Source organism: Aptenodytes forsteri, unplaced genomic scaffold (assembly GCF_000699145.1).
Source record: "Aptenodytes forsteri isolate BGI_AS27 unplaced genomic scaffold, ASM69914v1 Scaffold82, whole genome shotgun sequence".
NCBI lineage: Eukaryota > Metazoa > Chordata > Aves > Sphenisciformes > Spheniscidae > Aptenodytes > Aptenodytes forsteri.
Genome location: NW_008795490.1, coordinates 1,470,295 through 1,484,882, shown reverse-complemented (window position 1 = coordinate 1,484,882; position 14,588 = coordinate 1,470,295). Strand labels below are relative to the sequence as shown.

The 14,588-nt window shown below is 46.7% G+C and overlaps 1 protein-coding gene across 1 annotated transcript; it reads left to right on the top strand.

Annotated features, from left to right (window-relative positions):
• Window positions 1–2,917: 2,917 nt before the first annotated feature.
• Window positions 2,918–13,833, top strand: ZC3H12D (zinc finger CCCH-type containing 12D). The gene is made up of 5 exons (XM_009281394.1): window positions 2,918–3,300; window positions 8,526–8,665; window positions 10,000–10,234; window positions 11,975–12,081; window positions 12,791–13,833. Exons 1-5 carry the CDS (start codon window positions 2,918–2,920, stop codon window positions 13,831–13,833), a joined length of 1,908 nt encoding a protein of 635 aa, XP_009279669.1.
• The last annotated feature ends 755 nt before the right edge of the window (window positions 13,834–14,588 follow it).

Below are 14,588 nucleotides of genomic sequence, written 5' to 3'. Positions count from 1 at the left end.
AACCTGTTTGTCTGTGATAGCAAAAGCTGGACTCTGTGATGCACAATTTCTCTTCTTGTCATATGTTTTTGTGCTGGTTATAAGCACCCAACTGACCTGTTGGACTTGGGCATGCTACTGGCTGTTTACTAACTTGTAAGCTAGTGATTTTATTATCCTTTAATTCTCTTTTTAGAAGGGTCACCTTAGTGTTGGCTGTGACCAAGGCTTTTATCTCAGGGTTTCAAACTTGTTCTCCCTGTGGTGAAAACCCTGCAGTCACAATATTACTCCTTTTTAATATTTGGCCAAACTGCAGCAGAAATCCAGTGGTTCACTTTGCAGAACTAGCATGTTGCTGGTGATGGCTGATACTTCATCGTATCAACCCCAGGCAGCAACCCAGAGCTCAGCGTTTCCCATGCGTTGCCCCAGCTCACCAAGCCGAAGGGTGTACAAAAGGGCCAAGCCTTGCAAAATGCTGCCTCTGCGTGCCAGGATGCAAAGGGTGCAGATGCGGACCACGGGCTCAGGGCTTCCTGGGATGGAGCTGGAAAAGTGATGCGGTGAGCAGCCTTCATCCAGCACATCCTCGCGTGTGCTGCTGCTGCTGGGGGCTGTGAGGTGCACGCTGCAAGACAGACGTGGCCTCTGCACCCTCTGCAGCTGGAAAGCTGTCTGGTAAAATTCTGGATTCAATTGAACCTACTTTCTGATGAAATCCAGGACAAACATACACACAACACAATGTGATGCTAATGTGGAAAAATGGTCTGATACATATATAAAAAAAAAAGCGTCAGAATAGATAGAAGTACAGGTTTAAAAATAATAGTGATGGCTATTAAAATATGTATTAAATATTTTCTTTTCAACCTGAGGACAGATAGCAACTAAAGTTTTTCATTTACAGTAATTTATTAAAATAATCTAGACATCAAAAAACCCCAAGTAGTACATGTTAAGTGTTTGGAGTCACTGACTGCACACCTGGAAGCAGGGTTTGCTACAGCGCTAGCCCAGCTGTCACAGCTTCAGCTCTGTCCGGGTACAAAGATACATTAAGGGATTTCAGTTCAGAGAGTAGCTACTTCAAAGCTGAGAAATCATTTCAGTAATGAAAAAGCAGGCAAATTCCTTTTCATCTTCAGTCCATGAATTAAAAACAAGGATTAGATGTAAAAACGGTTACACTTGTAGATTGCACTGTGAGGAAAAACACTCAAGCCCACTGGCTAAAATCAGCAACACTTTGGTTTAGATGGAAAAATACAGACGGTCACTGCTTTCCCCTTATGTATATGACATACTTAAGGTGTTTTTCATTTCACTGATGCTATTTGTCACTTTTAACAGAGTGCCAGATTTCTTCCACAGAAGAATACCTGAAAGTTATAAGGCTACATAGAAAAGTAAAGGTGAAAGTTGTATGAGGTGGGTTGTTAACTAATTATCAGGTTTTCCTGCTGAACTAATCGGTTTTAAATTAACTGAACCCAATGGGGATTTCTTCCCCATAGCCCAGGGAGCCCTCAATGCCTTGGGGAGGAGCTGCACTCATGCTCCTCTCCCATCTCCCAGTCTCCAGTCCCTCCGTGCCTTCCTCCAGATGGTTTTTTCTTCTGAGCTCCTGGAGTGGCCCACTGCTGGGCAGGGAGTGGCCAGTGGGCCAGCGGTGTGCAGGGCGGGCTGGGAAGGGGAGCCGGTGGGTGCGATGTGGTTATGGCTCTGGGCTCGTCATGGAGGTAGTTGTTTGGTCAGTTAATTCTGCATCATTTGCTGGCTGCAATTAGTGAAGGGAAGAGGGCCGCCCTTACGTCCTACACGTGGGTAGGTGAACCACTCACAGCTTTTATCCAGGTAGCACCAATAAGTGCAGAGATGTGGTGAGAGAAGCTTCAGTGCAAGCATGCCAACAGTGACCAAAGACATTTGGCTTGATGGACGAGTAGTCACCATGTATGTCCTGCTCTTGTCACACTTATTAGGCTGAAGCAGCTCTGGGTATGCCTGCGTATGCTGCCCATCACCTTCATTTACTGGGTAGACCAGAAATGTAAATAGTGCAGTTCTGGAGAAGCTTGAAGTAGCTTTCTGCTACTTCTGCACACTCATTTCTGAATTGTTTCTCTTGACAATAAATACAAGTGAAATTGAAACCGCTTTTCAGATTGCCTGCTTCAAACCACTGCCCCGACAGCTTTCAAAAAACAAGCCGCTTCTCTGAACATAAAAGCCCTCACTGAAATAGCAAATAACAGGAAAAGGTAAGTCAGGCATCATCGGAACAGATGAGTGACAGAATTTCGTAAGGTATGTCTGTGTATACACACATGGACACATACTAGGAAAGACAAAACTATAAAAAAATGTTCAGAGTTCCCAGCTACTCTGCAAACAACACGTTTCCTTAAATCACTCGATGAAATTTGCTATGCTTGTTAAGTTGCTATGGCATCTGAGCTCATCTAACAATATTCGACAGATTTTTATCTGTGGCTCACAAACCACACTGAGCGAGTTGAAAATCCCCGGTTACACCGTGCTTTATATCATTTCCTGTGAGATAAGTCTGAAGAACAAACTTACGCATACAGCGTGTCTGTGTAGAGACGGGCTTGCATAGCTCGTGAAGTACGATGACACCTGTCTGACATAACGCCTGGAGAGTGACAAACGTTGCGTGGGACACTCCAGTGCTTTTATAAATAAGAGTGGACCAGAAAAATGCTTTAACGCTGAGAGAAGACTGGACAGTCTCTTCAAAGAGAAGACAGCTGGTCAGATAGTCTCTTTGCTGTGCACTAGGCAAATAACTGAGATTGCACATTTTTCCTTAACGCTTGAATTTTGTTGTCTCTAATCTTTCCCCCACCTAAAGCTGATGCCTGTTGGATGAGGCTGGGAAGACAGGAGCACTGGGTTTAAAGGAACGTAAATGCCTGCTAAGATGGCACTGGCCAGTTCACTTTCTAGCAAGCCAGTGCCACCACGCACCAGAAAAGTTTCTACAGCAGAGGTGGAAGTGCACCAGAGCAAGCTGGATTTTTTCTGCAAGCTGGGCTATGGTAAGCAGGACATCTGCAAAGTGCTGGAGAACCTGGGTCAAGAGGCCCTGGAGGATGATGTGCTGAAAGAGCTGATTCGGATGGGGAGCAAACCTCAAGCTCTGGAGAGCCAGGCTCAGCCTTCCCCACTAAAACTTATTGCCCGTGGCTCATGTAGCGCTTCACCAGGGTCGAAGTGGCTTGGAGAAGATGAAAGTGATTCTTCTGATCATTTGAGACCCATTGTGATCGATGGCAGCAATGTTGCAATGAGGTAAGCTCTGTTTCCTAAAAGGGATCTGTCTTCCTCTGAAGCTTTTGAATTTTAAAGCTGATGGCTTGAAGTATGTTTTTTCTTCAGGTGAGAGGTGCATTGATGTATTTGATGTATAATGTATGAACCAGTGCTTATTCCTGTTCTTTGGCTGAGGCACAGCTTCTAGGGACCTGCTGTCTCTATGCCCGTAAATACGCATGCCAAATGCAATCACTGGCTCGCTCTGCATTTTGACCTTTCATAAGCCACCATCTAGCTAACCACTACTGTTTATGGCAGTATGATTCAGCAGCTCGCTCTCCCTTTTAGTTCACCATTGATGTTTATGTGCCTTTTCAAATGGGTACCTAGGATTTCTAAATCTATATGCTGAGATGTTTCCAGGAAAAACTGATGACCAGATAGACAGAACAGCCCAACTAACCTAAGAAGGTGAGGGAAAATAAAGACGGGTGGCTGTGGTTCCTAACAACTTCACAGTTGTACTGTTTTGACTTGCAAGCAAACCCCAACAATGTTCCCGGCTTGTATATTTTGTTGGTTTTTGGTTTGGCTTCATTTTTATGGAAATATAAGGGAATTGATAGTTGACTTGTACTAAATAGTCTCATTTCCTCCTTAATTAATTCTGTTTCTGGGAAATGTCATAGCAACCCATCCTGGCCAATTACATTTCCTAAGCAGTGCCCTGACACTGTGAAAGCACTCTTACTGATGGGGAACCCGCCACGTCCATGTGGATGGGAAGTCCAAAGACAGTCGTGGGTTGGCCTCTGTTTACCTGAGCAATATGAACGGCCAAAGGCCCCGGCAGTCGGGTGTCCAGGACGCACCGGCTACCCACCGGTTTTCCCTGTTAACTTCCCTTCCCGCTCAGCATGGCCAAGCCCGTCCTTGCAGGTTGGGACAGGGCAGAGGAGGGCTTCTTCCTTTGGTTAGCTTTGGTTTTTGTTTTTGTTTTGTTTGCATGGTGGTGTTGGGTCGATGGTTGGACTTAGTGATCTTAGAGGTCTTTTCCAACCTTAATGATTCTGTGTTTCTATTCTATGATTCTATGTGAGGTGAGATGAGACCACATCCCCTCTGGTTAGAGGGCAAAGGGGACAAGCACAACCAGAGCAGCTGGAGACTAAGAAAATCATGCCATCTTCTGTATGAAGGGAAAAATCCCATCCAAAAATGAGGGGTTCCTCGGTCAGGGCAGCTCATGAGGAGTGAGAAATACACAACGGAGCAAAATCCCTTAGCCTTGGCTGAGCCATGAGCTTGGTAGCCAGGTGTTAGGTTCTCCTGCCCCCATTTGCGTTTTCACCCTAGACCCTCCTTAGGGTGTCCTTGCCTTTCTACAAGAGAAATGAGCGTTCACCCTAGACCCTCCTTAGGGTGTCCTTCTTGCCTTTCTGCAAAAGAAATGAGCACCCATTCAGGCAGAGCAGCTGAGCTGAGCACCTACCCTTTCATCGTGTTAGGGGCAATACTACCCCTGACTGGCCATGTGCTTCATTCTCCTGGCACAACCTTGTCCTCACCAATTTACCAGGGCTTTTTTACAGCAGGCAGAGGTGGACAAGGCAGACAACAGCGTTGTTTCCAAGATGGCAGAAGATGCACCCTTGCCACTGACCAGGAGGCCCAGAGTAGGTTGGTGGCTAATGAGATAGTGCATGTTTTGAGCTTGGAGTACTCTGGGAAAGCTCCGAGATCATCCCGCTGCGCCAGCCTGCGCACGGGAGCTTGATAGACAGAGATTATTTAAAATAAATGTCGTTACGGGTATGCGCAGCAAATGGCTTGAGCTAGCGTGTCATATTGCTTTCCTAGACCATGTGCCCACCTAAATGGGTTTTCAAGAAGCCACACGTGCTTCTGGCATGTAAAATTTAAATCTTTTCATAGAATAATTTCCCAAATGTGAGTCCGAGAGATGTTTGCCTGCTAGATTATTGAAGGCTGGTGTTCTGCTGTGGATTCCTCGTTTCTCACCTAAAAGGAATTAGAGGAATGTGAAGTACTTTTGATTTTTAGAAAGGCAGGGGGTTTACAGCTCTTCTCAGCCATCCCCAACCTCTGTCTTGACAAAGTTAAAGACTACTTGGATGATGGAGAAGACTATTGAGCTTGTCAGTTCAGTTTGTACTGAACCAAAGCAGCCTGGAAGGAGCTGCTTTCCTCTCCTGGATGCCTTTCCAAAGCGGTGCTGAATGGCATTTACTTTGGCTAATGGGACGGGCTTGGTGAGTGCTTTTGGTATCCTTGCTTTAATTTTTCTGGTTTGCTGCTGTCAGACAGAGAAGGGCTGTTTGCAGAAGTCAGGGAAAAGGGATGTTAGGTTTCCTTGCTGGGAAAACTTCATCATCATCAACACCAACAACCATAAAAGTGCCAGAGAAGCAGCAGTTTAGGGATGAAGCTGTCAGAAAGTTGAAGCTTGGAAAGGCAGTTGCCTGTGTGGAGAAAAGCGTCTTGAGCATTTGTATTTCTGTCTTAGGATTGGTGTTTCTGGAGAATTTCAGAGATGGCGTTGAGGGCCCATTGCGGGCTGCAGGGTTTTGAAAAGGATGTATATGCCCCAGGGTAATAAAGCAAGTGAGTGAGTTGGCGGTCTCCAATCATCAATTGGCCTATCCATAGAAATTGAATGCCTTCAGCCAGTCTCACTAGTCAAGTGTCTCAGTACACTTTGCATTTCCATCAGATGTAATGAAAAACTTAGCCGTCTGCCAGCCTATCCGTGGGAAACAGGCAGGATGGTTTAGCAAGGCTAGTGGAAAAAAATAAATGGACTTGTGTTAACATGAAAAGGGAACTGTCATAACCCTATTCACTGCACACCGAAGAAGCTGTCTAGTCTCGTGCTTGCACTTACACCCAGTTTTTAAGCTGTGATAGGTACAGAGGCCTTTTCCTAGGCCAGCGGAGTCCTGCGTTAGGCTCTCTCCCCTCTGCGACAGCTGTGGCTGATGTTGTGTCACGACCAGGTGGAGATGGGGCCATTCGCAGTTTTCAAAAGGAGTTGTTTTAACTAAACTTCTTCTCAAAGGGGTTGGAATTGTACAATTTAAAAAGGAACCACTGCATGCTAAGTATGGATTAATTGCCGGAGTCACAGTGAGGCCAAATTGCTGCTTCAGTTTCTGAGAGATGGGCCCTGCTGATCTGTGACCCAAGTGCAGTGTACCCTGGTGCTGGCAGAAGGGAGAGAGAGATGGGACTGAGATACGGCAGATCAGTTATGGTCCACGGACTATGGGGGTGGGTGGGAAAGGTGACTGACAGGAGCCAATCTGTTGTCAGGCAACACAAATTCACCATGCAGGGAGAATGTAAAATTTTAAAGCCCCTGCGCCGTTGCACAGCAGACATTGGTGTTCGGTTGTGTTGGCACTGCAGCGCACCATGCGTGTATATGCTATTTTAGATACACGTTCCCCAGGTTTGGCTGTAGCAATGTAGCAGCAACTGGATTAAGTGATAATGCTGAGAAGCAGTTCCAGGTGCCTCTTCTCGCTTGTTCTGCTTGTCCTTTTGGCCGAATCACTTGTGCTTGAGTGCTTTACCTTCTGCACTGGGGGTACATCTAGAACTACTTTCCTAAAGCTGACAAGGTTATATATATGAGTAGTCAACGTTAAAGCAGGCTGTTGTTGAACTTTCTTCGAGTCGTGGCATTAAAGATGTACCTAGACTTCCTTTTAAAGGCAGTTATCTGAAAAAGTCACCTGCGCTTCCAATTCACCTGTCCAGGTGACATTATACCTATCCTGGGTAGATCCTATCCTTTAAAACAAAACAAAACAGTTGCTCTAGAATGGAGATTAGATGTGTCGAGCGCTTCAGATCATTTATTATTGGTGTTTTGGGTTTTTTTTTAAGACTTCCTATTGCCTGGGTAGCTATTAATAAACAACTGGGTTTCTTCCTCCAAACTGCACTATTTTTCATTTGTGGTCACCATTTCAGCACTGAAACTTTTATTAGGTGTAAGATGCAGCTTTGATTATGAGGCTGATGTAGGCAGAACCTAGACTTGAATTCCTGGGGGATGGTGGGGAGAGAGGCATTTAAGACTACGGCATCGTCCTTGACGGGTCTGTCACTGCAGGTAGGTGTAGTAACCGAGGGAGCCAATTACAAGTATGTTTTGCAGAGGTGAAAGCCTGAGTGAGACTGTGGTGATATTATCCAGAAAGCTCAAAGTACAAGGATGAGGTTTCTGTAGATACTGTGAGGGCGTTTATGCATTTTAGGACTTTGTGTAGAGTTTATTTTTGTTTCCTTGTGCAGAGGTAGTTAACAAATTACCTTCCTTTACACGTGCACTGCACTGTAGTCAAATTTCAGATAAGAGAATGACAAGCAGTAAGAACTTTCAATAGTGGGGGGAGAAACTTAGGAAGGATATCACCCCTAATTATTTTTCTTGAGGTTGTTTTCTGTGTCTTGCTCTGAGTATTGATAATTCTCCAGAACCCGCCTTGCCTGCATCCTCTACAGCGCCTGTCCTAGGGCTTTGCTACCTCTCTGTGCAATGAAGACAAAATCCACCAACTAGGGCAAGATAAAGATGGGACGGAGGTGCCTGTGGCCATCTCCACTGAGGTCTTGTCCCTTTTTTGGTGTCCTGGGTTAAGTTCTCCATATTCCCATCCTGCCTCTTACAGTTTTCCTTCCCCCACAGTTTGACTCCTGTTTCCAAAAGAGGCCAGCAGCGGAATGATCTGCAATCACACTTGCAGCTGCTTCAGACATTAAAATCCCTAATGTCACTGTTACCAGAGAGAAAAATTCCCACATTTTATTTCTCATAGGAGAGCCTCGTGGGTTTCTGCTTGTGCTGGAAGAAACTCTCACTCCTCAAACCATTATCAGACAAGGCACATGAAGAGTCTGACACAGCCTAAGATCTTGCTGGTACTTTAGGACCCAAGTCCATCCAGATACAGATGGAAGCAATGGGCTTGGGTAGCAGGCAGGTCCTAGAAACGGGGAATAGGAGACCTCTGTTTTTAAGTATCCGAACTGCTTTAGATAACGAGTTTCTGGTTCCGCTGGAGGAGGTGTTTGGATCTGTCCAACCAGGACACCCTGCCAGGTTGTTTTCTTGGAAACTGGTGAATGACACAAAAGCTGTTTGTTTTGCTTTTTCATTACTGGCTCAGTCAAAGAGAACTCTAAGCTTCTTGAAAGCTTTGCCTCACCATCCTCCTCCTTTTTTTTTATAGCCATGGAAACAAAGAGGTATTCTCCTGCTGGGGGATCCAGCTGGCAGTGGATTGGTTTCGAGAAAGGGGGCACAAGTACATTAAGGTTTTTGTCCCACTGTGGAGAAAGGAGCCCCCTCGACAAGACAGTCCAATTGCAGGTAAGTCACCGTCCTGGACATAATTTGGCAACCGTTAGGTGCAGTTTGGAGGCAGGGGGTGTGAAGAGTCCAGTACGGTTTTGCCCTGTAAAGACAAGCACAGTGCAAGTTGTGTATCAGGTTTCCATCACTTAAATTAGTCATTAACTTCTTGCCGCACACTCCTGGCTAGCAGCTAAAACTCACACAAGGCTTTGTTACACTGCTTTGAGCCTTCTGCTTTAGAAGCACACGTGGCTGCCAGCTGAGTTAAAGAAACAATGAGTTTGTCAGCTCGCAACGACTCTGCAGAGCTTTTAAGGCCAGCCAGGAGACGACAACATCGTTTCAGACATTATCCAAAGGCGGCAGTATCCGAAGCATTCACTACTGCGTGACTATTATCTGTTAGCCTATTACACTGATACAGGAGCTACATGGGTTCCTCTTCCAGGAGAAGGAAACGCACCATCTGAAGTCTGTGGAGGGTGGCGAGATCTAGTTTGTATGGAAATAGATCTGCCAGATTTGTGCCAGCAGTTTGGCATCTGCAGCTGCAGATGAGGCAGCTAGGGATCTGCCTTTCTGTGTAGCAGGAATGACAAGAAGCCAGAGTGTCCTCAACAGCAGCAAAAGAATTGTTTGTTTTTATCCAAAGGCGGCAGTATCCGAAGCATTCACTACTGCGTGACTATTATCTGTTAGCCTATTACACTGATACAGGAGCTACATGGGTTCCTCTTCCAGGAGAAGGAAACGCACCATCTGAAGTCTGTGGAGGGTGGCGAGATCTAGTTTGTATGGAAATAGATCTGCCAGATTTGTGCCAGCAGTTTGGCATCTGCAGCTGCAGATGAGGCAGCTAGGGATCTGCCTTTCTGTGTAGCAGGAATGACAAGAAGCCAGAGTGTCCTCAACAGCAGCAAAAGAAGTTTGTTTGTTTGTTTGTTTGTTTGTTTGTTTTGAGGCACATTTTATCTCCCAGTAAGACTCATACCAGGGCTGGTTATGAGCCTTCTAGCATCTAGTGGGGTAAAAAGGGAACTACAGGGATTCAGCAAATCTCTGATGTAGAATTCAAGCCATCCTTCTGTGGATAAGACTTAAATATTAAAAAAGGTATCTCCAATTTTAAGATTAGATGTTTTTGTAAAAGACCTAATTTTCAAGTTGCCAAATAACCACCAGATATCAGTGCATCTGAAAATCACACTGTTTTAAGTTGCCTAAAGTGCTGGAACATCTTTAGATTCCTGTAGGTTTCTAGCACACGATTGAGACCTGGTCATTATTAATTGATTAGTTTTTTGATTTTTATTCTTTTCCCCTTCTATTTCTGCCAACCACCCCACCAGATCAGCACATTCTTGAAGAGCTTGAAAGGCAATCGATCCTTGTGTACACCCCATCCCGGAAGGTGAAAGGCAAGAGGGTAGTTTGCTACGATGATCGCTATATAGTGAAAGTTGCTTATGAGAAAGACGGAGTCATTGTTTCCAATGACCATTATCGGGATCTCCAGAATGAAAACCCCGAGTGGAAATGGTTTATTGAGCAGCGACTACTCATGTACTCTTTTGTCAGTAACAGGTAAGAGACAGCTGTTGTTAAGCAATCTTTAATTTAAACTTTATGGGCCAAGTCAGCTCCAACATCAACGCACCTCCCACCAGTAGCAGATTATGCGAGCCTTTTTCTGAAGGGAATTTACCACAACTTCTCTTGTCTCATTTCTTTAGTTCCTGCTCCCTCAGCTTTGGTCTTAAACACCCTGTGTCACTCTTCAGTGGACTTCTCTATTTGAAAGGCAACATTAGTGACCATCTTTGCTTATTTCCAATCCAAACTGGGACGTTATCCAAGGCCTGGTATCTTTGCATTTCTATTTCATAGCAGGATAACAGAAATCAGCGAGAGGAGGCTGGCTATCTGGCAGTATTTTTAATTCCCCTACAAGGCAGAACAGCCCTTTTTCCTGTGCTTTTCTAATAAGTTTCTAGAAGAGAGATGAGAAGCTGATCTCTCTGCCCTCTTAGCCATCCCCTTTGGGGAAGGTTTTCATTAAGGCACTTGCACTATGCCCGTGAGGCTGAGCTGTATGCTCCTCAGTCTGTACGTACTAACCTTGTCTAAGTTTCCTACTAGCAGAGGTGTTCAGCAGTCACTTTGGCTGGGGAAATGCACATGGAGACATCCAGTGTGCATGGAGGAGTGCAAGCGGAGAAGCCGCCTCACGCAGCGGCACTTTCCGTGGGTCAGGATGGAGACTTGACTCTCCCACCACCAAAATTGGATGGGAGTGCTTGGCACTGGGTTTCAGTTTCCCTGTAGCGTTGTTCACAGAAATGCAGTCGCTGAACATCAGCATACTGTATTTCTTGAAGCGCCAGTCCATTATCTCCAACTACCATCAGGCTTCTTCCCTAGTTACTTATGGGTTACAAATATTCATATGATAATTTCCTTCCTATTTTGTAGGGATTGCCAGACCTTTTCAGAACCCTTCCCTCAGAAACTCTAGCTGCTACTCTGAAGCTCGTTTCAGTGGGACCTCCTTGCACAGCTTTGGGAACCTCTCAAAAACCACAGCCTGAAGTTGGAGGTTTCAGTCCCATTATGCAGATGAACAAATTCCTGGTGGTGCACGGGTGGGTGCAGATGAACAAATTCCCTTCCCCTCCCACCCGCGACTCCCTTCATCTGACAGAGTTGTTCCACGGGTGGGTGCGGTGCAGAGTCATTGGCAAACAAGTCCAAAGATGCTAATTAGTTTTCTTCCTGAAGCATCACATTCAGGTACTGGCATAGAAGAATAAACAGTTTTATCCGAGCATTTCTGCAGGCCTTGTAGCAGGAAGCCTTTACTGAACCCTTGAAAAAGGCTGGGCCTTTTGCGTGATCAGCTGTAGCTCTGAATTAACCGCCGGCTTTTTAAACCTCATTCTCCTACAAGTATTTAGTAAGAGAAAAGTGAGTTTGCTGTAGAAGAGAGCTGCCGGTAAGGATCGCAGTGCTGGGACCACAGAAGAGTTTGCTGCTTTTGCTGCTCCAGAGAAAAAGGAAGCGATGCTGTAACGGCTGGGGCTGCTGGCCAGCCAGAGCTACGCCAAGCTGCCATCTATTCCCAGTTGGTTTAAGTTATTAGGAAAAAAACTACATGAAGCTGAAGTATTGGCTTGGCAGGCAGGAAGGCACCTGACTCCTGAAGGCCAGGCTACAAAAGGATCACAAGGATTTTCTGCCCTAAGCTTGTGCCACAAGTTGTGATGGCACTTTAGCTCCAAAAGCTCAAGGTAGTTTTGTTACCCCTGTGACTTTTTCCTTTTTCAGGTTTATGCCTCCTGATGACCCGTTAGGCCGGCATGGACCCACTCTTAATAACTTCCTCAGCAAAAAGCCAGTGCTTCCCGAACCAAAATGGCAGCCTTGCCCCTATGGTGGGTTTCTCTCCGTGTGAACTGTCACCCCTCTTCCTCCTGCCCCTTGCTTCCTAGCAGTGCTTTCCTTCGGCTAAGGGCAAGCGCCGTTGCCACGTGCTGTCCTACTTGGTGCTTTGTGTGGTAGAGTTTTTGGCCAGGGTGATGCTTTTTTCCCCTCCTGCTTAAGTGGCTTCAGCCTCAGCAAAGGCAGCAGCTGTTTCTGGCTCCCCCATCCTTGCCTGCGTGCAGCACCCAAACCAGGCACCGTGGCTGTGCTGACCCCCCAGCAGCCTGCACACACCTTTCACATTGCAGGGTGGACTTCCATTACAGCACTCGGGAAAGGCCATCCCAATGCTCTCCCCCCAAAAAACAGCTTCCCAGTAATGTGGCGGTTTCTCAGAGATAAATCTCTATACCATTTTTTAAAGCAACCCTTTGTAACAGCAGGTCTCCCAGCCCACTGAGTGCAGCAACCGGAACATAAATGAATTTCAGACACTTCTAAAATAGCAGAAACTTCCTTTCCCTGCTGCTTCACCCTGCTATTTAGGTCAGCACTATTTAAATCTGGGGTCAAAAGTACCGAATTGGAAAACTGCACTTCCCCTCTTCACTGTTTGTCCTCACCCCACCCATGCGAATGCACAGTGCTGGGGAGGTGTTGAGTACGTTAATCGACATGGGTGCTAGCGACAACCTCCTGTTTGTTTTTTTACTCTTTCAGGTAAAAAATGCACCTATGGCAATAAATGCAAATTTTACCACCCGGAGAGACCACATCAAGCTCAGCTCTCGGTTGCTGATGAGCTCAGGGCCAAAATAAAGGTCTCGTTAAGCCTGGGGAAAGAGGAGGAGCAGCGTAACCACTCGCTGTACAGGACCAGAGGAGAGCCTGCACCGCCTGACGCCTGCACAGAAACACTGCGAGAAGCCAGCGGCTGCGCAGGGGCTTCCTGCTACCCAGCATGGTCCCAGGGAAGCTGTCGTGAGCAGCCATCCGGTGCCTGGGCTGGCAGCCCTGGCGCTGACCTGGGGCTGGACCAGCGGTTGCTACAGCCAGAGCCCCTGCGACACCAGCTGCTCCTGGAGAAGATGTCAGCGCTGTCCATCAGTGACAACACGTACAGTTACAATCGCTCCGTACATACCTCTCAAGACAGAGAGGTGACGGACAGCCCTCATCACTGCAGTGACCTCAGGCACAGCCCATACTTGCTTCATCACCCCCGTAGCTTGGACCACACCTGCCTACCGGGATGTCCTTTCCAGCAAGCGGTGCTCCCGCCTGCACAGGGCAGGATGCGCCCAGACCACAGCTGGCCTCAGGAGTGCTGCGGCATGCACGGGATGGGTCAGAGAAGCTGCTGTATCCCTGATGGTGCCCAGCACAAACAGGTCCTGGAGACTCAGCACCACGTTTTGCCGCAGCCCACAGCTCTTCCCCCTGACCCGCTTCACTTGTACAGCGAGCATCAGCTGCAGCAGCAGCACTGTTTCCCCAGCCAGCCTCCACGGCAGCCCTTTCTGTTAGACTCCAGTAACAGGCTGGGCTTCTTCCAGAAAGCCCATGCTTATCCTGATGCTTGTTACGGTGACTACTGGCCCACCCCAGCTGCAAGGCCACCTTCTGCCCAGCAAGCAAATATACACAGGGAGCTGTGCTCCCTTTTCCCTTACGGCGAGGTGAACCACATCATGGCTTTGTACCCTGATATCAAGGATATTGCTAGCTTGACTTTACTGATTCAAAGACATAGAAACTTGTGAAGCCTCCAGATCAAACCTTTCCCAACAAGCACAAGTCCTGGGGCGCAAAGCTGAGGCTTAATGAAGTGTTATTAAAGGGCTTTATGGCAAGGGTTATAGCTGTTCCAGGAGCACAAGTCTAAGCATCAACCAGCTACGTTGCGTGGGGCATCAGGTCAAGGCAAAGGCTGCTGCTCGCTGCAGAGGGATCTCATTCACCTCCCATGGAAGTGAATGGGAGGGCTCGGGGTAACTGGGCTGTCAGCATTTGAACCTCACCAGTGACTGGTTTCAGGATGGCATAGAACTTCATTAATGCCTTGAAACACTAGATATGTTTTTAAAGCCTTAACCTACTGTTCAACTACCGTAAAAGATCCATACTCCATGGGTCCTAGTAACAAGCTCTCCGTAGACCCTCTGTGACTACTTGCTCAGCTAGCATATCATAAAAGTAATTTGGCCTATTCACCTGACCTGTGCTCTCTGCTAGAAGGCATCTTCGGGTCTGTATTATTGCCTTCTAGCTTTCAAAGACACATCTCGTGTTTATAAACCATTGCTGTGAACCCACAGAATCACTAGCAGAGGTGGTGGAGATATTCCAGAGCACTTGAAGATAGCTGCAGGTACATTTCTCAGGGATCACACACAATATAAGTCAAATCAGGGAAGTCATCTTCAATATAAATCCCGATGTGGACTGAGGGTTCAGGGTTGTTTCTTTGGTTTTGAATTAACACAGATGATACCAAAGGGGGAACGGGGGGGCGAGG

Coding starts and splice junctions, on each gene's coding strand:
- ZC3H12D (XM_009281394.1), top strand. CDS start 2,918: ATGCCTGCTAAGATGGCACTGGCCAGTTCACTTTCTAGCAAGCCAGTG. Junction 3,301..8,525: donor GGCAGCAATGTTGCAATGAG/GTAAGCTCTGTT, acceptor TTTTTTTTATAG/CCATGGAAACAAAGAGGTAT. Junction 8,666..9,999: donor ACAAGACAGTCCAATTGCAG/GTAAGTCACCGT, acceptor CCACCCCACCAG/ATCAGCACATTCTTGAAGAG.